The sequence below is a fragment of the Nannobrachium achirus genome (assembly GCF_963921795.1).
Source record: "Nannobrachium achirus genome assembly, chromosome: 10".
Taxonomy (NCBI): domain Eukaryota; kingdom Metazoa; phylum Chordata; class Actinopteri; order Myctophiformes; family Myctophidae; genus Nannobrachium; species Nannobrachium achirus.
In genome coordinates, this window is record NC_137819.1 from 42,319,422 (window position 1) to 42,345,655 (window position 26,234).

General features: G+C 43.3%; 1 protein-coding gene across 3 annotated transcripts in view; it reads left to right on the forward strand.

The window, feature by feature from the left end:
* Nucleotides 1–26,234, forward strand: part of pum1 (pumilio RNA-binding family member 1) — a 57,241-nt gene that overhangs the window by 15,086 nt on the left and 15,921 nt on the right. The window contains exons 8-16 of one of the 3 annotated variants that reach the window (XM_080734433.1): nucleotides 944–1,226; nucleotides 2,333–2,426; nucleotides 5,877–5,975; nucleotides 9,931–10,073; nucleotides 10,957–11,095; nucleotides 11,551–11,685; nucleotides 14,782–15,096; nucleotides 20,894–21,145; nucleotides 24,089–24,359. In XM_080734433.1, coding sequence (XP_080590559.1) covers nucleotides 944–1,226; nucleotides 2,333–2,426; nucleotides 5,877–5,975; nucleotides 9,931–10,073; nucleotides 10,957–11,095; nucleotides 11,551–11,685; nucleotides 14,782–15,096; nucleotides 20,894–21,145; nucleotides 24,089–24,359 — 1,731 coding nt within the window. The remainder of the gene's footprint in view (nucleotides 1–943; nucleotides 1,227–2,332; nucleotides 2,427–5,876; nucleotides 5,976–9,930; nucleotides 10,074–10,956; nucleotides 11,096–11,550; nucleotides 11,686–14,781; nucleotides 15,097–20,893; nucleotides 21,146–24,088; nucleotides 24,360–26,234) is intronic. The other 2 variants (XM_080734434.1, XM_080734435.1) reach the window with 2 other exon arrangements.

A 26,234-nucleotide genomic window follows, 5' to 3' on the forward strand; every position in this document is an offset into this window, starting at 1 on the left:
GATTTAAACCCTTATTATAAACATTTAAAACATTTAAACACTTGATCTTTACACACCATCCAGTGCTTTGTTGTGTATGGGTGCATCAACATCTATTGTGCCGAAACCCCCAAAACTGTAAATTATCTACTGTATATGGGCAGATATTTGTTGTTTTTTGTAATCGGTGCTAGTCTGGAAATGTCATGTTTGGGGTTGTTGTCCTTCCAGACAGTGTTTCATTAAGGCCCACTTTGCATTCCAGCATGACAATGAGCCCAAACAACACATCAAAGCTGTTACAAGAGATAATGGAGGAGGAAGGAGGGCAGAAGGACTGTTGTCTGTAATGGAATGGCATGGCATGCCCAGTCACCTGACCTTAACACAGTACAGCTGCTCTGATGTCTGATGTCCAACCAACTCCACAAACCATTTCATTTAGCCCTGGTGAAGACCAGTTCAGGTCCAAACATGTTGGCGTTGTATTAAATAAAGGCTGTTCCCTCTTTTAACTTTGAATGCCAGGATCTCCCACTTTATTTCTGATGTTTTATTCGGTCTGATCCAGGAGCACCTTTTACAATTTTTACTTTGACTATTATGTCTCCGGTGAGCACCTGGTTGCCTCGTTCTCTCCAACTCCAGAAACCACTGGGAAGTCCTACAAGGGACATGGAATTGTCCGGAGAACTTCTCTGAGGAATGCCTGGAAGAACACTGTGAAACTGTTATACTAGCTACTATGGGAGTTTAGCTTTAGTTCTTTAATTTTTCACAAATATTCTCACGCAATATAGATTTTATCTAAATAAACATACTTACTCTTATCAAAAAAGGCTTATTTATACAAAAGCTAGGTGTTGGATAGGCATTCTATACACACACACACAACACCGACAACTACTGTTCAAAATGACAGACAAGAATCCTGAACCCGTTGTTGTTCTCCCAACACCTGCAGTCGCCCGCCGGGACAAATGCCACCCCAGGGACCCGAGGGCGACCACCTGCTGGGAGGCCCCGGGGGCGTGGGCGCCGAAGGCCTGGTACCCCTGGGGGGCGGCGGGGGCCCCAAGCCTCCCGAAGACTTCTCCGGCGTGGAGCAGGGCGGCGTCACCATGGACCAGATGGAGTCGGTGATGGAGCCGCTGCAGTTCGACTACAACTCCCAAATGCCCATGGACTCTGCCCCCACCGTGGGGCTGTTTGACTATTCCAACCAGCAGCAGGTACTGAGACACATGGTAGGGCTGGCTGTCACCATCATGACATTTTTACTTTTTACCATTCATTGTCCTGCAAATGATTGTGTTGAACCATTTGAATTGTGTTTAAGCCTTGTAAAACAAAAGTTGCACGAGGCAGGTATGACAAATAATGTTAAATATGAAAAGAAATGACATCGTTGTTTTATGCTCTAAATGTGTTACAAAATAGTAGAAATTGCTGATTTACAAGCTCTGTGAGCTAGGGATGGGACGATATGAACATTTCATGTCACGATTATTGTGACATGAAATTATAGAGGCTTTAAATGTTACCGATATGCAGCTTGGCAAATAAAAGGTGAATTGATCCCAGTGCATGACAGAGAATTATTTCACGATAAATGTAAATCTCCACGATATGATTATTGTGAGGGTATTTATCATGATAAACGATAATAACGATTATCATCCCATCCCTGCTGTGAGCTTGTAGATCTGCTATTCCCACTATAAAAAAAAAGGATGAATGAACGTTTCTCAACATGGAAACAATTATGACGATAATGCGAAATAATTGTTTCTATCTCAAAGTATTAGGTGATTAGGTAATAATTGTGGGTGGGCTTTGACACTGGTAGATATAATTTAGATTAGGGGTCCCCAATCGATTAGGGGGACCTTTTGTGATTGATGGCTTGTTGAGCACTATCATTGATTCTAAAAAATCTGAATAGATCCCAAGGGGTCAACCTTATTCGAATCCTTACAATGCAGTTGTTTTTTTTCAAACATTGTACAATCAGGCAATCAAGTGAATATCTATACATTTCACATGGCAAATGAACCTTAAAAAAGGATCTACAACGATGCAGTTGCTAAAAGTGGGCTATGACATCTTATTTGCAACTTCCCACTGCAAAGCAAGCGAGGCAGCCATAACATTGGGAGAGAAGAGGCACAAAATACAATAAATAACATTTCCGTGTGGCAGAGAATGCTCAGGTTGGGGGTTGGGGGGGATCCCTGATGTAAATGATAACGCAAATGTTGGTCGTCTCTATAGCGACGATATATTAGTGTTTTTTCGGCCTGGAGTGGTGTCAAAGCGTTTGATCCGTGGTCTGTGTGCCTTGTGCTTGTAGCTGTTTCAGAGGAACAATGCTCTAGCAGTGCAGCAGCTGACAGCGGCTCAACAGCAGCAGTACGCCCTGGCAGCCGCACAGCAGTCCCACATTGGTAAGAGAGTGTGAGAGAGAGAGAGAAGGAGAGCTGGATAAGTAATCCATACTGCAGTCATCCGCATCAAGGATTTATTTGTCGGGCTGAATTGTACTACTAACCCGTAACGGATTAGGTTGATTTCTTTGAATCGGATCCCACATCTCAGAGAAGGGGGTTTGTTGTGGTTATTCATCTTTGTAAAAAGATGGCTGACGGCTTGTCACCTTGATTATCCAAATTGGCCAAAGTTCAGCCTAATTGGGAAGCGCTATAATTGAATTAAGAGGCTGACTCAATCTGAATCCAATTATGCCGTAACCAAATAACTGGACAAGAAACTGGAACACAACTGAAATTGTGAGCCAAAAAAGCAAAACATCAGCACAGTCAAAATTAATTTCATCTTTTCTCCTCACCTTTTTTGGGGGTTATTTTGGGGCTCACTTTGTGAGGAGAGAGAGAGACGGGAAACACAGCGAGAGAGTGAGTAGGAATGACAGCAAATTGTCCGGCTGGCCGGGAATCAACCCGGGGGCTCTCTGCCATGATTAGGGCGAGTGGTACGTTTTTAGCATTGTGTTTTTCAACACAATGCTATTTATTAGGGGTGTAACAATACATTTTAACAGCGATACGATACGCATCACGATACATGTTTTACGGTACGATACATGGACGATATTTGTTCATTCATGGCAATATGATTCAATGATTAAAAATCGATATAGTAACTATTTAGCAAAGAAGTTAAATGTGGGTGAAACGTGTTGATAGTAGAACTATAACAACAAACACATCAAACAAATAACATTTAGATTTTTTATTATCTTGATTATCTTTTTGACCTCAAAATAACGAGTTGGTGTGATGATGGAAAATACAACTACATTATGCTCATATATATGCTCATATATCATTATTCACATTTATTCTGCATCACAACCAGTTTAGCTACCGTAACCCATTATATCAGCTATTTGAAAAATGTGTCACTCTAGGCTACCTCATTCACTAGACTGGGGAATCTTATTTCCAGCTGAAACGGTGCGACTAGAATTTCAAGTTAAGAGTTAAAGACGTTAAAAGCATTTTCAGATCTAAAATGCTAAATGGTGCATTATATAGCGCTTTTATCCAAAGAGCTTTACATAGGTTGTGTATTTGGCTACATTCACCCATTCACACACCCATTAATACACCGATGGCGGAGGAAACCATGCAAGGCACCAACCTGCACATCGGGAGCAATTAGTGGTTCAAAGGACACTTCGACATTAACTCTGGGGGGGCCCAGGATCGAACTGGGAACCTTGCAGTTAAAACCATATGCCATTATAAACTACAGCAAGTGGCACTTTTCAATGTTGTAAATGAGTGGTATTTCCCCTTTTAAGCGCTATGACAAAAGACACATGATAATGATAATTAAACCCTGAACTTGGACTTTATTTCCACCGTCCAGATGGTCTCTCTCTTCCATGCAAATGTACTACCAACATCAATCAAAAAGCAGGGCGGAAACTGGAACGAGACAAGAAATTATAGGAAACAAATCTTGTACCTATTTAGGCCTTAATAGATGAAGTAGGCCAATTGAAGACTTATTGAATTAAAGAATGCAACTGCTTGTTGTTGACCAGAGCTCAATATAAATGCTATAGAAGGCAGGTGACTACTAAGATTTAATTAAATAACAGATGGAGGGAAGTACATGCACACAGACTGAACTGTGGACATCCCAAGCTTATATCCTATCCACCAGCTTAAGTCCTCAAGTCCATCCCTTGCACTGTCCCGTAAATAATGAAAACTAGTCCTGTGCCCGGGGGGGTATGCACAGTATATGAGAGATTGAATGTAGGAGTCTTAGAAGTAATGGTGGAGAACCCAGACCCAGAACAGTCACCATTGACCTCCAGTTGTGCAATACCTGTCTGTGATGTAGGCATTGTTTCAGCATGCGGCTGTTATCATGGTGGCGACACTGTTTATTATCAGTGATGTCACCATGCAGACAGATGGCAGACATCATCTCCAGATTTTGGCATCGTTTCAGCTTGCGGCTGTTACCATGGTGGATGTCACCATGCTCATCTCCAAATTTGGGCATTGTTTCCGTATGCGGCTGTTACCATGGTGGCGACACTGTGTAGTATCAATGATGTCAGCATGCTCATCTCCAAATTTGGGCATTGTTTCAGCATGCAGCTGTTACCATGGTGGTGACACTGTGTAGTATCAGTGAGGTCAGCATGCTCATCTCCAAATTCGGGCATTGTTTCAGCATGCGGCTGTTACCATGATGGTGACATTGGGTAGTATCAGTAGTGTCAGCATGCAGACAGACGGTCAGCATGCAGACATTTGGTAAATTAATAGTTAGATGGCAGATCTACATGCTCAAAGTCCGTCGCGACATTTTGTGAGCTTATAGATTGGCTATTCATCCATCCTATGATGGAAGTACAGTACATAGGGCATAAGTTGTTAAAACATTTATTTATTGATACTTTTGGGTGTACAGAGTCAAAAGTTGAAGCCCGGTAGAATAGTCTGTTTTGTGTGCATTTGTTTCCCCCATCTGAGCTCCAGTACAATATGCTGAATCAATACTTCTCAAACCATGACACATTTGCAGTCTAAGGCTTAATTTAAACTCTTGTCCCATGACTTGTTGTGTCCCTTGTTGGCAAGCCACACCGTTGTACTACGAAGCATACATTAGACTTCATTAACTTGCTGATACAGTCCTTGATCCCAGCTTCAAACCTGGAGTCTCTGTGCATAATAACAGCTCATCCACACTGCCCGTGACGCGAGTGATGAAATCTCATTAAAATACATGTGTTTCAATTGGACCGTCCTGACGTACCGCAAGCGGCAACGTGTTGTGCAGCGATGTCGTCCACCCCTCCTATATTCCCTCGCAGAGTCTCTATTTGAGTGAGGTTTCGCGGCCATGTCCTGCCTACATCGCAACGCAATGCCCGACGCTCCAGATGAGGACAGTATTTTGCGCGACACCGCGTCACGTCGCGGGCAGTGTGGATGAGCTGTAATGGTCCAGAACGTCTATAGATGGTGTGGTGGCGTTTACCTCTGTTCGTGTGGGGGTGTTTAACTGTGTTCGTGTGGTGGTGTTTGTTTACCTGCTGAAATGCATTGCCCTCTCGCTCTATTTTTTTGTGCAACCAAAACAAAAAACACCAAAAATACATGTACTGTAAACATCACCACTCCACTTAATATTTTATTTAAACTCAAGGCAAAGTTACATACTATGCCTTTTACTAAAAATAAAATAAAATGTAATATTTATAATAAACTTGTAATATGGATGTGGAAACACAAGGTTTCTGCCCAACAGCGATATGTAAGCATGGTAGCAGGAGCTTGTCTCTAAATGGGTCTTTATGTGGGTGTCTCTGTTTTTGACCCATGTCTGTGTGTGTGGTGCTGTTTCAGGTCTGGCTCCAGCGTTCGTGCCCAACCCGTATATCATCAGTGCTGCTCCGCCCGGAACGGACCCCTACGCGGCCGGACTGGCAGCCGCAGCTACCCTGGGTGAGAGAGACACACACAAGTGAAGAAAAACGGAATGTCCACAAACAATAAACTGCTCTCCCGGTCTTTTTACAATATGTTAAAAATAAACATCTAAAAAAACACCAAAACATACACAATCAATGTTACATGGCACTTAAGACAGAAACGATCTTAATATCAAAGTCCAGTGGAACCCGCGACAGGCTGTCAGCCAGCCTAGGTGCCCGGACCGCTTACCTAGCTTGCATGAAATGAGTGGCAACTGGACTGGGAATATTCTAAGTTCTAATGTGACTTTGATGTTCAGCACTCAAGTCGAGACACATACACACAGACGCCTCTGTGTACACACTCCTCACTGACAGTTCTACTAGTGGGTGCATTTGTTTAAGGGCTCCTAGGTGGGGCCATTAAAGTGCTTTTTTGGCTGGAGTTTGCACTCGATTTATTGACCTTTATTTATTCAGGGAAGACCGTTGACCCAGAGGTCCCTGGGAGGTCCCAGGGGGTCCCCAGCATAGCATCACATTAATTTTAAACAATGTATCCATGTATAGGTCAGCTATTCAAAAATGGCGGATCTACAAGCTCAGTTCAAGCTTCGTGCCGTGCTGTGAGCATGTATATCTGCTATTTTTTTTTTATGTTTGGAAATGTTTTTTACATAAATCAATTTCAGACGGGAGTGTGGCCAAATAATACTGTATCAATTTAGTGGTCCTTGACATGAAAACGTTTGAGTAGACCTACAACTGGTCTAGGACTCTCCAAAATCGGGATCGGCGTCGGAGCCAAATATCGGTCGGGCTCTAATTATCAGCTGTCAGGCCTTTCACTGAGCACTGATGAGTCAATCAGTGATCTGGTCAGTGAATCAGTGATCTAATAAGTGCTGCAAATCCAATCCACTGTATAGTGATTGACTATGTAATGAACTAGTGACTGCTTTGAGACAGTCATTATGTCAGAGCTTCCATAATGTATGTAGTGTTGGACTGTTCTTTATGGTAATTGGTCTCTGGACATTTTATGCATATACTTTTGAAATGTTATTTTTGTAACTGCCAACCGTCAGTCATTTGTTCCATTGAATAATTGCATTGATGCTCAATTACACACAGGTTTAGCTACCTGTGCTTTGAATGGGTGAAGGTCAACTGAAGACAGTTGTATATGCAGGTGAAATAGGCTAAGTGGTTCTCAAACATTTTCATGTGAAGGAGGACCACGTTGATACTGTGTGTATTTGGCCACGGAACCCCGTCTGAAAAGCTTGTGCCAGTGCTTGTTTGCTCATTGTTTGTGAATTGTTATGTTGGTTCAGTGTCTATGTAAAATTAAATGTAAAGGTGTACTTTAAGTATATGGGCTGGGCTTCCTTGTAAGCTTGACACTTTACTAAAGGAAGAAAAACCTAGGGACACCCATGAAGATTTGTCGTAAGTTATTTTCAAAACGATAAAAAAAGGCAAAGTATGAAATGTGGTTATAACGGTTACGGTAAACAAATTTTGATGATATATTAAAACTTGAGGACTGTTCTACAAATGTCTTCCAAATCCATCCTCCGTACGTTGAGAACCAATGAAATAGGCTAAAATTGCAATTAAAATAAACGTAATAAACTTCTCCAGGCATTCCGCATATTTTAGCGCCTGCTGTGTCTATTTTTGGTCTCGACAAGCAGAAAGAAAGAACAGAGCTGTTCCTTTAACCCATTTAGACCTGCTGCTACCTATACGTTGTATTACCCTTAAGGCCGGCTGCTACGTCTGTGTCACATCAGTATTTGCTATACATATAGCAACATAATTTATTTTACATTTTTGGAATAAGAAATTGAAGGTTTTCAGAAACCTTAGGTTAGGTTTTAGAAGGCGTTTTCAGAATCGGCCGCAGGTCTAAATGGGTTAATTAGTAGATGATTCATTTTGATTCGACTTTTGGCAGCATTATTTCAGCAGTTGATAGTGGGCAGACAGTTTCTTTCTTTACACAGCTTTCATGTTGGTTATAGAGTGCTTCAGAATGTTCTGTTTTCACGCCTCTCTCCATGGTCCTGAAGAAGCTATATTTGCCAGAGACCAAATGAACACACAGCGTTAAGCATATGATAAAAACAAAAAGGCAAATTCAAATAGCCTGTCTGGTACCTGCTATTCCAAAACACAACAGTGTCCTACTGTCACTTAGCAGAGTCAAGCAGGTGCTTTTCTTGGAAACGGTGTGGTTAATTCTAAGATTGAAATGATATTAGATACTATTAATGTAGATGCATGATATGCTACACCAGTAAGACTCCCTAATCGGGAGATAAGCGACCATCAGGTCACATGTATACACAAATAGGCCTGTAAGTGCCATTGGTTCTTGGGTGTAGGGGGATGTGCGTGGCAAATGTATTGCTTAGGTAGGGCCAGAGAATGTGGCGTTTAGCTGTAACGGGACAGATCCATGTTGATGACATGACTGTAGACATACTGTGTACCGCTTTGAATGATTTTAGGGCAAAATCTGTAGGAGCAGTGTCCAAAATTGTGTTTTGCAAGAATTGGCCTCATGGTGGCGCTAGAAGAGGGCCATGTGAGAAATGAGAGGTGGAGGTTATGGTTTGGCAGGCAAGGGGGGTGTGTGCAAAGTTTGGCATGGATAGGGGCAACGGTGGCGGAGATATGAGTAGGGGAAAAGTGTGACGTGACGTGACAGACTGACAGCCGTTGGAGGTTTTGATATACATTTCATCTTCAGTTCTTTTCAGGTTTTGTTTTTATTTGAATGTCAATTCTAATGCTTTGGTGTGAAGGTATTTTTTATGCTGTTGTTGAAGGTCAGCTCTGAATAGGCTCAAAGTTATGCTGCTTTATCGCCGTGTTATCTCGTTCTGTGACACATGACAGAAGCAACATTTTTAATTAATGCTAGGATATGACATTTTACATGGCATTTAATTGTCACTCAAATAATTGCGATCAACAATTTAATTGTGTTTTTGTCGTTGACAATTACATTTCTGTTTGGCTTTTAGGCTTTGAAGTTACACATGGCAGATATGACACATAAGACATAACCTAAATACACCAAGAAATGACTGACATATTTTACTTTTTACTTAAAAAAGAACATTGATAGAGGAAATAGCTCACAGCGTTGTGAGCATGTAGATCGGCTATTTCCACTACTCTTTGAAAGTGTTTGAAACTATATTAACTCATTTGCTGCCCCCTCCCGAGTTTCCCGAGTTATTACAGTACCCCCAGACTGCCATGGCCCGAGTTTCCCCGAGTTTTCCCGTTTAAAAAAAATGTTTGGACCTCAAAAAATGTATTGGGCATGATCGCAATCGCGAAATTGCATGTTTAACCCCCATACCAACCATATCTTTCAAAATGGCAGCCATGTTTGTTTACATTTGAAGAAAACAATGGCTTCTTCTTTTTGTTTGAAAGCTGTGAACAGCGTGCACACATATGGTGCATGATCTAGGCATGGGCGTGCACGATCCGTGCACAAAAGATTGATCCGTGCAGGCGTGCACTAAAAATTACATGGAATGGCAGTGAGGAACTTGGCGGCCATTTTGAAAAGGCAATGAATGAGTTAACATTTCTCAACATGGAAACGATTATGCATAATAATTGCGATTACCTCAAATAATTGCGATTAGATGAGTTTATGTAATAGAGGGTATGCGCAGGCATAAAGTGAATGGCATATCGAGTGGCAAAGTGAGTGGCAAAGTGAGTTTAACGTCATTTAAAGCAATCAGATAGGACTTTTCTGTTGGAATGTATGGGCTTTCAAGGACAAAAAGTAGTTTTTTGCCACTCGGTAGGCGCTCCCGCATAACTTCCGGTTATGATGATGAGGATGTCACGATCATAACCCTCTAATGTGACAGCCCTAATTAATGCAAATGAATCTCTCCTGGTGTGTACCAAGGAAGGAGCTCATGTTGTGCGCTGTTTTTGCACAGGCCCTGCAGTGATGCCACCTCAGTACTATGGTGTGACCCCCTGGGGAGTGTACCCCGCCAACCTGTTCCAACAGCAAGCCGCCGCCGCCAACAACTCAGCCAATCAGCAGGCACAGAACCAAGGACAACAGAACCAACAGCAGGTCAGTCTGTTTAACCTTTCCTATTGGACTGACCGGGCTGGCAAGGCTGGCTGCCCATTGGCTGAAGTGTTTCTTTCTCTCAAAAGGGCACTCTCTCTGTGTCCCACTTGATGTGTTCAGTTCGCCCACTGTCCTACTTGGGCAAAGAATAGGGCTGAGCACTAACATGACTTAATTAATATTATGGACAATATTTATGATTAAGAATATCTGTTGCTTCCCCTTTGTTTAAAGGTGGTTTAAGTGATTTATTTTTTCTTTTAAATAAGTGTTAAATACCTCTATATTCCAATAGAGTTTACAATATTGTTATAGGGTTGTTATGTAACTGTGGCCTTTGTTCTGTTTACTAAACAGAAAAAAGCAGTTTTTTATTTTATGTTTGTTTTTTAACTCTATTGCAATGATTACTAGCAGAGATACAAATAACTTTTTTAACAAAACACACAGACACAGACACACACACACACACACACACACACACACACACACACATTACACACACACAAAATCATTTAAACACCCTTTAACCTGTTAGTTAGAAGCTTTTAGAAATAATGACAATTTGCATATTATTGATGTTAACTCCATAAATAGTACATATTTAGTGACATCCTTTTTTTTACATCACCTCTCTATTGACTTGTTCATATCTTTACAGTAGAGAAGCAAAGCAGGAGTGAATTTAATGTGTCCTTCCTTCTTCTCTCTGATCATATTAACTTATCAGATCTTGATTCCCTGAAGAAGGCCTTTCCAGGTCGAAACGTTGGTTTCCATTTATATTAATCCTGCATCGTGGCTACGCTTGTGCATCCTTTTTCTTTACTTTTACACTTGATCAGATATGCTCATATTTTCTCCTGGTGTGTTTGATTGTTAGGTGATGCGTGGTGGAGGCAACCAGCGACCTTTGACCCCGAGCCAGGGTCAACAGAGTCAGCAGAACGACCAGTTAGTGGCCGCCGCGGCCGTGAACTCAGCCCTGGCCTTTGGACAGGGACTGGCAGCTGGAGTGCCTGGTGAGTGGGACGCATTCCACTGTAACTGTGGGGACATTTGGTCCTCACAAGTATATTATTAGTAATGGTATTACTAATAATTCTGAGGGTGTCAACATTTTTGGACGGTGATTTTATGAACGCCATTTTAATTTTAATTCTATCTATTAGCCTATAGATCTGCAATTTTCCCTGTGCGTGACACTGGCACCCAACTAAGTATAAATCATTCCAACCCCTAAACTTAACCTCTAAATATCTAACCCTAAACCTAACCCCACCCACCATCTCTTCCTAATTGTAAACCTGTATCTCTAAAAACCTGGAAAACTGTCCTCGCAAAATCTATATCTCACATTATACCATGTTTGTGGAGACATTTGGACACACATACACACACACCACTAAAGGTGTAGATTTGTCCATGTGGGGTATTGAGAGCCCTCTCATTACCTGTGTGTGTCCTGCTCCCCCAGGCTACCCTGTGCTGGCCCCAGCAGCCTACTATGACCAGACCGGAGCCCTGGTGGTCAACACTGGATCCAGGGGTGGTCCTGTACGCCTCATGGCCCCCGCCTCTGTCATCATATCCCCCTCTGCAGCACAAGCAGGTAAGCACTGCACCTCTTGACACTGCTCTTAAGACCAGTGTTGTATTTGTCATGTCACATGGGTACACGCTGTCCTGAATATTTTTGAGCAGGACGTACATTCATCAATGTAAAACAACCCTTAAATTCACACCTCAACAACTTTTACAAAAGCTGTAGTGTCACACCAGTGGCATTAACATAGGAACCAGCCCGGATGCATATTAATGGTCTGCTAACTTCAGTTAGTGTAGGTGTTAAGCGACGTGCGTTTGACGTCATTAAAATGGTATACCCCCAAACATTAACCCATTTAGGTCTAGGATTATTGAATGCTTAAACCAGTGAAAAATAGCAGATATACAAGCTCACAGCGCGGCACCGAGTGCTGCGCTGTGAGCTTGTAGATCTGCTGGCCAGATTGCTGACACAGAAACATAGGTTTTTCAAAAAGTCTTATAAGGATTCAAAAGACACTTATAGAATCGGGTCAAAATTCAAATTTTCACGATTTTTCAAAAATGACAGATCTACAAGCTCGCAGCGCAGCACTCGGCGCAGCGCTGTGAGCTTGTATATCTGCTATTTTTCAATAGTTAAAACATATATGATACACAATACAGTGTACCCGTTCTAAATGGGTTAAATAACCAATACTACACTGGTTAGGTTTGTCAACATCGTCACACTATCCCTGTATTTCTAGTGTTTTCACTACAGGCAAGATGTTAATCTGTCATTACATGCCGGGAAAAAATTACAAGGAAGCTTTCCATTAAAAAAAGAAATCCATTTCCTGAAAAGTAACGCTTTTGGACACAACGGTTTCAGCTGACTGTGGTGTTTTATGGAGAAACATTTAGATGAATGGGAAGTAAGCAGTCAATCATTGCATAACATTAGCATGTGAATCCCCGTCTGAAAAGGTCCATGACCCAAGTTACAGAACATTGTTCTGCGTTGTTTGTTTGGAATATTATCTTGACTGACGTGCTCGCTCACTGTTGGGACGCGATATTAGAATGATTTAGGGCCCATATCGTTTGGCTGCTGATGTTGGACAATACAGCTGAATAACAATAGATTTTATGGGCCTAGTTCTGCAGCTGTGTAAGAAATGTTTTGGCCTATTATTAATTGGGTTGTATATTGTATATTACGTAAAATAAGGAAAATGGCAGCCGTTAAATTAGTTTGTATACCCCTGCTTCTCTGAAATAGATGCTAACTCTTTTCTTAGTGAATGTGTTTTGTTTTGTGACTGTTAGGCATGCACTGGCATATCCTGAGTGTGTACTATTTGGGGGGCTGTAGAGAATGGATGAGTTGGATTATATTTGTGTCTCCAAAATTGGTTTTTACTATGAAATTAACAAACTTCGGTCCATTTGTCTTCTCATTGGGTTGACCACATAAGCTGAACTTGCATTCGCAAGTCTATGGACTATACTAGGACTAGTTTTTGGTTCAGTTGCAAACACAATATGAGCCAATAGTACAGCATTGTAAATGGCCATTGATTTATCGTTTGCCAGCTGTTGGAAATGTAACCACTTGAACCCTTTAGTCTTGACAATACTTTGACCCCATTTTTGTCACCCATTTACTCAAAAATCTCTACGGAAGGGACGCCTGCTGGCCCAGCGGTCCAGGCGCATACCACATAGGCTCTAAGCCTGACGGCGTGTTGCGGGTTCGAATCCCGATCCTGACGACCTTTGCTGCGTGTCATTCCCCTGTCTCTCGCTCCCTGTTGTATCCAAAAAAATAGCCGGCTATTCTTGGAACCTCCGTGATGCTGGTCGTGTTCAAGTGGTTAAGTTTACGCCTGGAGCAGGTGGCATAGATAGGGTGCTGCCACATGCGCAAACACACACGCACATGTCAAAGACACACTTTCACTTTCACCTTTGCACGTGTGCAGAAGAAACCATTGTGCTAATCACAAAGATGGTGCAGGATACTTTCATTTTGAGGATGTACTCCAGTTTTTATTTTTATTTTTTAAAGATCGGTCCGAGGACATTTTCACACCATGTGCTTGACCTTTGGTCAGTCGGGCATACCGTATCTCTATTCTCTATTTTTTTATCTCTAGTCTCTAGTTTTCATAATGTCTGGAACTGTACCTAAAGAGCTGAGATCCAGGTCACGTGACATGATTGAGTATTAAAAGTAAATATTTTTGCTGGAACTTTAATATCTAACAAGCCCACAAAAACGCATCGGGAGCTTGTAGGCCTGCTATTATCGCTCAAATAGGGGACCATGAGAGAGGGTTCATGTGGTTAACGATTGCCTAACCACGGTCTTTCACCTAGAAATATTGCTTGGTCGGTCAGACGGTCACCCACACATGTCTTTACAATACTGTACTTTTTGTACAGGTGAAAGTCTTTGTGGGTTGTTCCACAGTTCATGGTTTCTAATGTTCTAGTCCTCTGAGAGCTTTGTATAACTTTCAGGTGGAATGGCTGATGTGAAGGCTTAGTCACACAAGAGGGAACTGCTCTGTCAGAATGTATTTATATTTACTTTATTGTCACATCGATTTTCAAAATGTTCTTTTCATAGAAAAAAAGGTTATATGATCATGATTCACCTCCATCCTGGATGGCTTGGTTCGAGGCTTAACATAATTGTTATAAATATTTTTGTAAAAGTCTATGGCGAAAATGAATGGGGAATATTAAGTGACCCCAGGAATCCACTTCCGCTGCGATGCTCTATAGAAGTGGGAGTGGTTCTCAACCTGTGGGTCGGGAGTCCCAAATTATTTTGTGGTGTCCCAACAATGTTTTGTCACTCAACAGTAAACAAACCAGCATAACGTTTTGAGTGTATAGACTGGGTATCTGCACATTTCTAAATTTTAAGGACTTTTTAATACCTCTAAAATGACAAATTAAACTTTGGCCAAATTGTCAAATATCAGAGGCAGAAATTGTGAAAATAGACGATCTACATGCTCACAAAGCCGTGTTATAAAAAGTCCTTGTCATAGTGGGGGGTCCCCAGTTAAAATGTGATTATTTTGGGGGTCACAGCCTGAAAAGTTTGAGAACCACTGTACTAACCCATAACTTCATCTTTGTTTCCCTCTCTCTGACACTGTAGTGGCGGCGGCCGCGGCCTCGCAAGGCGGGGCTAACGGCGGCCTGGGGGGAGGACAGAACGGGCCCTTCCGCACCATGCAGTCCCAGCAGCACCAGCACCAGCAGCAGCAGCAGGGCGGGCCCGGCGGCCCTGCGCTGGGAGGAAGCTCCTTCTACGGCTCGTCCTCGCTCAGCTCCTCCTCCCAGAGCTCCTCCCTCTTCTCGCAGGGCTCCGCCCAGCCCGGCGGACCCGGCTCCGCCTCCCTGGGCTTCAGCCAGCAGGGCTCCTCCTCCCTCGGAGCCACGCTGGGAGCGCTGGGAGGCTTCGGCACTGCAGGTTAGTGCTGGGCAAAGCGCTTTGTTTCAGTGGACGCGGGGGGGGGGATGACCAAAAGCGTAAACGAGGAAGTGGGTTTGTTCTCGGCAATAAACTAGTTATTTTGAACGAATCACTCACGAACGACCCATCAGTACTGCAGGTACAGTTAGGTGGTGCAGTGGTGGGGAAAAAAGTACTCAAATGTTTTACTTTAAGCTATACTATGTAACTTTTCCAATAAAACTAATAATTGTCCTAACTATTAAATCACTAATGTTTTAGAACACCCACTCCGTTAATTTCAGCCCCGAAAAGCCTTTTCTTTGTGTTTTTTACTGAGCCAGTGAGCCGTGACGGGTTGCATTTCGCGGCAAAATTACGTCATCTGTATACGTTGTCTCCAGATCATACACTACCGGCCAATCACAGCGCGGATCATACACTACCAGCCAATCACAGCGCGTCTTGCCGTCTCTTCAGGAAGTAGCTTGCTTCAACAGCAGTGTTTACGCTGGTGTAGGAGTCGCGACCGAGTATTTCCCGGTGAATCTGTGCGCAACGGTGGGGGCTTGGGAGTGTGGGGGACACGAACCACTGACTATTGCTGATGATGGAGAGGTTATATAGCTTAGCTTTTATGTATTATGTTATGTAATGTAATCTTGCCGATTTAGTAAGAGACTCGTCGCCAATTGCAAGATATTTAAAAGTTATTTGGGGCCATGATGATTGCGACCGTAGGTCGCACTTACTACAGAAAGCTCCACCAGGTGTCCGTGCGTCAGTCCGTCACACCTCACACGTCACACTTTTGCCCTGCTCATATCTCCGCAACCGTTGCCCCGATCCATGCCAGATTTTGCACACACACTCCTTGCCTGCCAAACTACAACCTCCAAGGACCCCCGGAGCTCTAGGGACCCCCAGGTCCCTGGGGGACCCCCAGATGTATAAAATGACCAAATGTGCAAAAATGACCAAATGACCACCCCAACGGGGCTGCTCACGGGGAATTCCCGGGGACCACCGACTCCTTGTGCTCCAGAACGGATGCAAAAGTGGTGGCGCCCCCAGTGGAGGACCCCCTGCCACTGCAGCGCACATAAAATGCCCTAACTTGGCCTAGGAGCCACCGGGAGAGCCGGGGCCGGTACCTATTCGTCCGCCTCGGCAACGCGGAGACCCCACCCCTCATTTCTCACATGACCCTCTTCTAGCGCCACCATGAGGCCGATTCTTGCAAAACACATTTTTGGACACTGCTCCTCCAATTTTTGCCCTAAAATCACTCAACTCGGTACACAGTATGTCTACACTCATGTCATCAACATGGATCCGTCCACATTTTTTGGGGACACTGCTCCCTACTCTTTGTGTATACATGTGACCTACGGTCGCTTATCTCCCGATTAGGGAGTCTTACTGGTATCCTTTCTTCCCACAACAAGGATTTATATTGTCTGTGTTATTGTTTACGCACAATTATTTACCACAATTATTCACGTGTGGCAAGATCGCGGTTCACTAGTTTTTAGTAGGCTATAGACTCGAGGTGGGCGTTGATAAATGTGCCAGCTGAAAAAGCTGAACGTTTAAACATCACGCTCTTCTAAATATTCTCGGTTTAGAGGCCTTGGCCCTAGAGTTTGACATGGAGATGAATAAAACATAAAAAGAAGAGAAACTTCCTTGACCTCGAAATAGAATCTCCTGCCCTCTCCTCGGATGCTGCAGCTATATCTGCCAAGCATTTCAACCATATTGAGTGAGAGAGATGTTTTGACATCAATAACAGTCAGGGCGCCCTGGTGGATTACCTGGTAAAGCACATCATACTCGCATCAAGGCTCAGTCCTTGCTGCAGCTGGCTCACGGTCAAATCTATCCCGAGGCCCTTTGCTGCATGTACTCTGGTCGGTTCCTGATGAATATGAAGTAGTTCCAATGGGGCGGGGCCATTTGGAGTGGTCCACTCATTAAAAATAGGTGACTCCACAAAACTAGCGTCATTTGTATTGTTGACCTATATCTACCATATAGCGCAAGCTTCGTTCTGATCAGCTGACTGCAAAGGACCTTGTTTTGAGGGAATACGCTGCAGCGGCGTAGTGATACTGTACACAGAAAATAGTACCATGTGACAGAGGGGTCAAAGTTGAACGAAGTTAGCGCTATATGGTAGGTGCCAAATCACCGGAACTACTTTATATTCATCAGAAACGGTCCAGAACTCTGACCACAGGACTCTGGCAATCATTTAAATTTTAAAACCTTTGCAATCACTATATTAATTAATGTATTTCCTACAGCTTTAGGTTAAAAATCCGAACTAACACTTTTAACCACTGGGACAGCAGTGCCCCACTTATCTCTCCTCTTTCGCCATCCAGTAAAGGCTTGAAAATGCCTAAGAAAAAAAATATATAATAATGATAGCACATTTCTGGAATAATGGTTTGAAAGGACTACAAAATGTATTTGAGAGCTACATCACAATACAGTTCGTCAGTGAAGCATTGTGAGTGAAGAGGATATTAAAATGGAGGGGAAAGATGACTGGGTCCCAATGCACGTGCCAGGCGCCCCACGTCTTGACGATTAGCGTATACTGGAACAGCCAATTACTTATGTTTTTTGGCAGCCTGATAAATGGCATCAAAGGAAGTCGCTGGGAAAATGCATTATAGGCGAAATCACTGGAGTCATCCGTAGGCGACAACAAATGAAAGAAATTAAAAACCATACAAAAAAAACGTAACCATGTTAATTGAAAACAAGTTTGAAGTTGGGGATATGAGACACATAGTCAATGTAGTCCTTTTATAAAATACAATATTTTGCGCCGTAGGCTACACTTATTTTTTTATTGATGAATATGTGGCTACTTATGCTTAGATGGAAACTTGGCTATATATATGCACATCGTGCATGCTGGTCTAAAGAGGCTTCAGTTCAAAAAGGTAGAGGCCGCACACCAAAGCAAGTAAAAGGTACTTCTTTATTACAAAATAACTGATGTTTCGATCCGCTGCGGAATTCTTTGACAAAATTTGGAATTCATCAATATCACTTCAGTTTAACCACTTCAGACCCTCTATACTTTGCGTGGAAATGACCGTACTACGCCCAGTTTTCTTACGTTTTATCTCATAAATGAGGGCCATTGTTGCGACCGTAGGTCGCATTTACTACCAAAACCTCCACAGGCTGTCCGTGGGTGAGTGAGTGAGTCAGTCCGTCCGTCACACTTTTGCCCTGCTCATATCTCCACAACCGTTGCCCCCATCCATGCCAAATTTTGCACACACACTCCTTGACTGCCAAACTACAACCTCCAAGGACCCCCGGAGCCCCAGGGACCCCCAGGTCCCTGGGGGACCCCCAGATGTAAAAAATGACCAAATGTGGTCACACGTCACACTTTTTCCCTGCTCATATCTCCGCAACCGTTGACCCGATCCATGCCACATTTTGCACACACACTCCTTGCCTGCCAAACTACAACCTCCAAGGACCCCCCGAGCCCCAGGGACCCCCAGCTCCCTGGGGGACCCCCAAGTGTAAAAAATGACCAAATGTGAAAAAAATGACCAAATGACCACCCCAACGGGGCAGCTCACGGGGAATTCTCGGGGACCACCCACTCCTCGTGCTCCAGAACGGATGCAAAAGTGGTGACGCCCCCAGTGGAGGACCCCCTCCACTGCAGCTCACATAAAATACCGATTAGGGAGTCTTACTGGTGTATTGGCCTGGAGGTGTCCTTGTGACCCGGTGTCCTGGTGTGCTTAAGCTGTGTCTAGCGAGGGACCTGGGGAATGCAGGGGTTAAAGTTCTCCGTCCTGGGGACGGATTTCCGTCTTGAGGATTCCCTAGGGGCTATTTATGAGATCAGAGAAGATTCGGAAAAAAAGAAAAAAAGCTGAACCGGCTGCGCTAATTATAATAGCATCAGTTACTACTGTGGTGCGTAGACTTGCTGGTGTGTCATGTAGTTCTAATTTAGACCAACTATTTCCTGTAAGTAGACTTCAAAATAAAACCAGTTGACTTGACTTGACTTGATCAGATTACGCTAGGCTCTTATTTTGAAATCCGCCCTACACTGAGAGGAAATGCCTCTAGCTACTTGTTGCTGCTGTAAGCTAACTGCGACGATGCTGTTGGATAAACAAAACATCACTTGGATTACCCGCAATAGTTTGGCTAAAGTTCATATTTATGATAGAAAACAGTGCTCCTGTGGCTTAAACGATGTACACCGTTTGGAAGTTTGTTAAACTTTTTGGACCTACGCTGAATTCCAATAGCTGGATGCTGCAAAGGAATGAGACGTCGCTCTCTCTGTAATGTATGGATGGCAGTGTCAAAAGATGAAGTCACTGGAGTTTTACATGTAAACAGCAGGTAGGCTATACTATCTAAATATGTGTTTACAGGGGGCAGCAGTAATTGACAATACGCGTTTGCTTTCTACAGTCTATATGGTTTGCTTACGTTCTCTGCATTATAAGCAACGGAACACTTGTTATGTTTGCAAATCAGAGATTCGAGGGGATTTATTTGTCACTCACAAAAGTGATCCATACAGATGCTAATGAAATACTTCGGGGTGGTGTTTCATTGGTACCGATTAGCAACGTATCATGAATGATTGGTGTTCACTGTTCATGGCAATAGGCGGAGATTTCTCCACTGCATCGCAGTGTTTCGCTCATAACATTACCCACGTGTGGCATAGGTTCAGTCAGCGACGCGTTATTTGGAATTGCACATGAGTTCTGGGCGGAGGCAGCGACAATAAGGCTCGGATGTGCTCAGTGCGGTCAAAAACAAATTGAGGTGGGCTTGGCTGGATGAAAAGGTTGACGGGAAAGCCATTCAGGTCCTGGTGTCACCGTGTCAAACGGTGAGAGAACCAGGAGCCTGTTTCTGTTGTATCTGTTAAATGGCAGCATGGCAGCAACGATAAAAAAAGACGCTTTTCAAGCGGGGGGGGGGGGGGGGGGGGGGAATACATTTCCGTCTCGGGATTTTTTTTTGCTTTAACCCCTGGGAATGCCAGGTGAATACAATTAGCTCGGTAGTCTGCTGCTTAATGCGTTTGGTCAAATTGGAACGGACTGAGATTAATTGAGAGTGTGTGGAAGTTATCAAAGCGGGTAACCTTGTCAACTGTTGACCGAAACGCTGTGGGACAAAATGTCTAATAACCTACTAAATCACTTCAAAGTGGGAACAATCTCTTGCATTGAAGAAGAGAAGTGTTGGGCTGTTCTTCAGTGAAGAATGGTTTAACTGTGTCCGCCCGGTCAGTGTTGCCAGATGTATTTTGCGAGAGAAATAAGCAACAAGGTCTATGAAAACAAGCCCAAAAGAAGGTTACCTGACCACTCTATACTACAGTATACGCATACATCAGCTATTTGAAAATTGCCCGTCTACAAGTTTGTGATACGACATGTTATGAACTTGTAGATATTGTAAATATCTTTTGAAACAATCTTACACAAATCTGGTACAAAATGTTCCCAGATGGGGATACGTGTACAATACATATTATTCGGGGGGGTCCATGGCATGAAAATGCTTGAGAACCATTTAGGAAGCATATAAGCATGCCTAAATAAGCAATTAAAGCAAAAAAACTCGCTTTAGAAACAAGCCCCCAAAAATACCTGCAAAACAGGAAAAAGAAGCCCAAATACGCTTATAATAAGCTGATATGGCAACACTGGACCACCATTCTTCCCCCTCTCAGTGAGAAAACACACAAAGCTTTTATTTAATCTTATGCACTTGTGTCACCCCCTAGTGGCCAACTCCAGCGGTGGCAGTGGCTCCAGACGGGACTCCCTGACAGGTAGCAGTGACCTGTACAAGCGCACGCCCTCCAGCCTCACACCCATTGGCCACGGCGGCTTCTACAACGGCACGCTGGGCTTCAGCTCCTCCCCCGGCCCCGTGGGCATGCCCCTACCCAACCAGGGGCCCTCGCACTCCCTCACACCCCCGCCCTCCCTGTCCAATCACAGCTCCTCGTCCAACCTCAACCTCGGTACGTACGGTACGTGTTGGCGTGTTCTTTCTTATATATATATATTTTTAGGCCTAACCCATTTAGGCCTAGAATTATTGAATGCTTTAACCAGTGGAAAAATAGCAGATCTACAAGCTCACAGCGCGGCACCGAGTGCCGCGCTGCAAGCTTGTAGATCTGCTATTTTTTGAAAAAGTCGTGAAAATGTGTGCAAATCTCTTTGAATATATGTATTTTCAAAATATGTATTTTCAAAGCGAACGATTGTAACTCAAATTTTGCTTCTGGGTGGTCCCTGGAACTAAATATTTTTGAGATGCGGGTCCGTGGTCAAATAAATATCATTTTGGGGGTCCTTCACATGAAAAAAGGTTTGAGAACCACTGACATAGTAGTCTCTCAAGAACAGACTAACTGAGCTCCAGTTAAGTGAAAAGGACCTTTTCTTTGACGATGGCTAGCCAGATTGCTGACATAGAAACATACGTTTAAAAAAAACTTAGAAAAAAACTTATAGAATCGGGTCAAAATTCTAATTTTCCCCGATTTCTCATAAATAGCAGATCTACAAGCTCGTAGCGCGCTGAGCTTGTATATCTGCTATTTTTCAATAGTTAAAGCATAAAATAATGATACTCCATAATGTGTACCTGTTCTAAAGGGGGGAAAAAAACTCTTGCTCTTGTTTGTTTGATACTTAGTTAAGAGAGAGATGAAGCAGGGACCCCCACAACCTGTTCATAGATTCCATATATAGTTCCGTTGTTTGACAGCACAATCATCAGTGTATTTTGGATTCATGTCAAATTGTTTTTTCAGATATTTAACCACTTGAGCCGTCAATACTTAAAAAACTTGACCTTTCACTCTGTAATTAGTCGTCTTTTTTCCCCTCTACACCAAAGCTCTTTGCCGAAAATAGCCGAGACGTTTTGAGCTTGTAGATCTGCTATTTTTGGCTACAGTTCTCAGAATATGGACACTAGGGTTCAAGTTGTTAATATAAAAGGATTGAAAGATTTGGAGGACCCCCTGTAGTAACTCTGAGGACCCCCTAGGGGTCCCGGACGCCCTGTTGAAGAACCCTGCATTATGGCTGCAACTATTGATATATATTTTTTTGTAATATTCATATTAGTTTGATTCATCTCTATTGCACGGGTAGGCAACCGTAGGCACGGGGAACATTGGCACAAAGGAGGGCAATCACTAGCACACTGGCATAAGTGTGAGAGGGGATTTTTGGATTAAAGTAAAAAAATGTTTTTAATTAAATCAAGTCCCTTCACATCTGCTGCCCCTGCACATAATTCTACATTCATTCAAACTCTGAACTCTGACTGGGGAGGAGTTACTAATCATTAAAATGTCCTGATGTGAAAGACAATAGTTGAGAAGAAGGAAAAAAGGATAGATTTATGGACAACCAATGTATGTTGGAAATGTCATAATTAACCATAATCATAATTAACTCTTTATCTTCAAAGTTTTTAATGTCAAGGCCCCCTAGAATTATATGTATTTGACCGCGGTTTGAGTTAAAAATGTTCGCTTTAAAAGAATATATATTCAAAGATTTGCACAAATGTCATGTTTAAAAAAAAATAGCAGATGTACAAGCTCATAGCGTGGCACTATGTGCCGTGCTATGAGCTTGTAGATGTGCTATTTTTGAATAGCCAAAGTATAAAAAGAAATATGGTTAAAGTGGTTACGTGACACAGATGGGTCGCTGGTCTTAATGGGTTAAACTTAATGTTGATATGGCACAGTTGGCACACTGACCATCAAGAAAAAAAAAAACATTCATGGTCTTGTCAAACACTTTGCCTTCCCTCTGAGCACCCGATTCAATTGAATTTGGGAATGCTAAAATACAATGAAAACAGTTGAAAACCTTCCTCCCAGTGCAGACAAATGGCTTAGCGCTCCCCTGGTTTGGTTCATTAATCCCTGGCCGACAGGCCGGCAGGACGGGTACAAGCACTAATTGGCTCTTTTAATCGACCGGTGGCCAGCAGCCAGATGGCCTTCAAGGGGAGCCTCACCTCACCCATCTCACAACATTAACATTACGCAACATTGTTTTTTTAAAGGCGTACACAGCTTGATAGGAAAGGAGCCCGGCCTTAACCAATGAAACGATTGTGTGCAAACCGTTGGCATGTAACCACTGAAAACTGAATAAATATGTAAATCGAAAAGCTGTTTTTCTTTATTTATGACATTCAGTCATGAGAAAGGTGACTCTTGCTAGTTTCTTTTAGGTAGTAAAATAATCTAAGGGCAACGTCATTGATGGGCCTGACGTGTCTTAAACTACCTTTCTCTTTTGTTATATGACTTAATTGCACATGGGTACATAGCGCTATACATGTATACATATGGTGTATAAACAAATCCACAGATGATAACTGTTGTTTCAAGTGGCACCGCAGCTAAGGGCAGTGCTCTGTGGATTTGTCTAAAGATGACAGTGATAAGCCCCTTGTGTCGATCGATACTAATCTCGGACACAAATCTTTTAATTTCACACTGTTGTTCCCTCAAAAGCCATGAAACCTGCACCAAAGATAGTGGACTCTATCATAGGACGAAATTTACATTTGATATCAGGCCCTGTCTTTTCTGTCACGCGGAGAACAAAAAAATTAAGTCCACGGATGTAGTATTCCGCAAGGAATCATGGGAAACTTTAGTTTTTTTGCTCACTCACTTACCGCGGCCGAGTGTACCAGTGGCCTTGAGTACCAGTTAACACGTCTCTGAACGTGATAACGGGTGGGAATTGTGTTATCACGTGTGTGGACGTGTTAGAAAAGCAAAAGTTGGCAGCTTTCTTCTGTACAAAAAAGATAACTCATTAGGCAGACCATCTGGGCCTGGTGATTTTTCCCCGTCAAGTCTTTTCCGCGTCCGATCTTCTGCTTCCTCTCACCTTCTTCTTTATTCCCACCTCCCGCCCACCAGGAGGCCTGACAAATGGCAGCGGGCGGTTCATCTCGGCAGCGCCCGGCGCCGAGGCAAAGTACCGTAGTGCTGCCAGCTCCGGCTCCTCCCTCTTCTCCCCCAGCAGCCAGCTGTTCCCCTCGTCGCGGCTACGCTACGGCATGTCGGACGTGATGCCGTCGGGCCGCAGCCGCCTGCTGGAGGACTTCAGGAACAACCGCTACCCCAACCTGCAGCTGAGGGACATCGCCGGACACATCATGGAGTTCAGCCAGGACCAGCATGGCAGCAGGTACACACACACCAAATTGCTATACTATATCATGCTATACTTGATCATACTACAGCGTCACACAAAAAAAGTAATGAGGTTTGCATCGGACAGAGACATTTGTATATTAGTGCAGTTGTTTTCAACCTTTTTTCATATCAAGGTCCATTATTTATTTGGCATTTGAGCCAGGGACCACCATTCGATGAGATTTAGCCTCACAGACCTAAAACGTAAGAATATGTTTTTCGTTGGATAATATTTTTGTCCACAATTCCGAGCTGTATTGATGTGGTACCATAGGAGAGATGGAAGACAACCGTTCAAATTAACATTTTGGTTCATTCCATTTGGTTACCAACTCTCCATCATTTAGCTGGGGACCACCTGGAACCCCCTCAATGACCACTGGTGGTACCCAGACCACAGGTTTAGAACCACTGTATTTGAGCATTTGAAGTGGTCATATGTTCAGAAGCATCTTCCAAAATCTTAATGGTCTCGGATATTTCGTATAAAAACAAAATGATTAAATTGTGAGATTTTATTTTTGCTTTCATCCATGAGAATACATTGCCACCAGCTGCAGCCCTTGGCTCTTGCTATGGTCCAGTAGGGGGGGACTGGGACTAGGTTTATTCCAGCCCCTGTAATAGTAACCAAGCAGCCTTCTGGGTCTCTTTGGATGTCAGCCTTGACAATCGGAGAGGGCAGACCTTCTCCTCTGGAATGCACCAGTAATACACCATGACATTTCGTCTGGCACATTCCAAACATTCTCCCTCTGTTCCCCTTCTTCTCTCTCCCTCCACTCTGTCCTCTTAACTCCACTCACACTCACCTTTGATCTGCCTTTACTCTGGCTTGCATCACTCGCACAGATGCAAGCCAGGTTGTATCCCTCTTCAGGCTCCACCTTGGTACTTGACCTAGTTATATGATGACCATGCACACTTACCTTGGTCAATTATATAAGAAAGAGGTTGCGAATCAGCAATGGGTTTTCTCAATGGAGTTCTAGACCCAATATCCATTACATATAAAAAAAAATAGGAATTGGAATAAGTCCCCAAAACTTTAAATCAATGGAGGACAAAGTACTCACATTTACTCACATGCGTGTATCAAAACAACATCCCGGTTCCAACAATGGAACAAGGGTGTAGGGCTGGGGCGGTATCGACATTTTGTTACCGCGATTACCGTCTTCCCATTTACCGCCGGTATTGCGGTAATTACTGCACCCCCGTATCTATTAATTAAGGTTCGGCGATAAGCCAAAATATTGCAATCATCTTCCCAAAAGTCGCCTCTCCACAGCCTGACTGCCCGAGTTATACTTCTCCGTACAGCACAGCGGGTCTGGCTTTGAAAGGAGCAGATCTACAAGCTCACAACACATCGCATCCGCAACGCGTTCTGAGCTTTTTAGATCTGTGCACTGTCGGGTTACCATAGTAACGTAGGCTAGCTACTTGGGCTTTTCAGACACAAACAGCTGTGTGTGAACAAACCAGAAGAGGACGGGTAGTCTGATCATGTACAGTGATTCTGTAAACTTACGTCACGTCTCAACTCTCAAATCGCAGTGATTGAGTGCTGCTATATACAGGTTTCAGTTACAAGACTTGACAGAAAAGATTATAAAATCGCCGACGCGCCGCCGGACGGGGCACAACGCGCGACGCGGTGGAAAAAGTTAAATAGTTTCATTTTCGGTTTTAGTCCACGCGCTCCGCCAGTAATCCGTATGAATAAAAAAGAAACTGCTACAACACAAGGTATGTATTAACATCCTTGTGTCGTGTGGATCACAGAAAGTTTACGCTGCTCTGCTCTGTACTCCTCTACGACGCTGCTGCCTGACCAGGCTTTGCAGTTCTGTGTCTCCGAGTG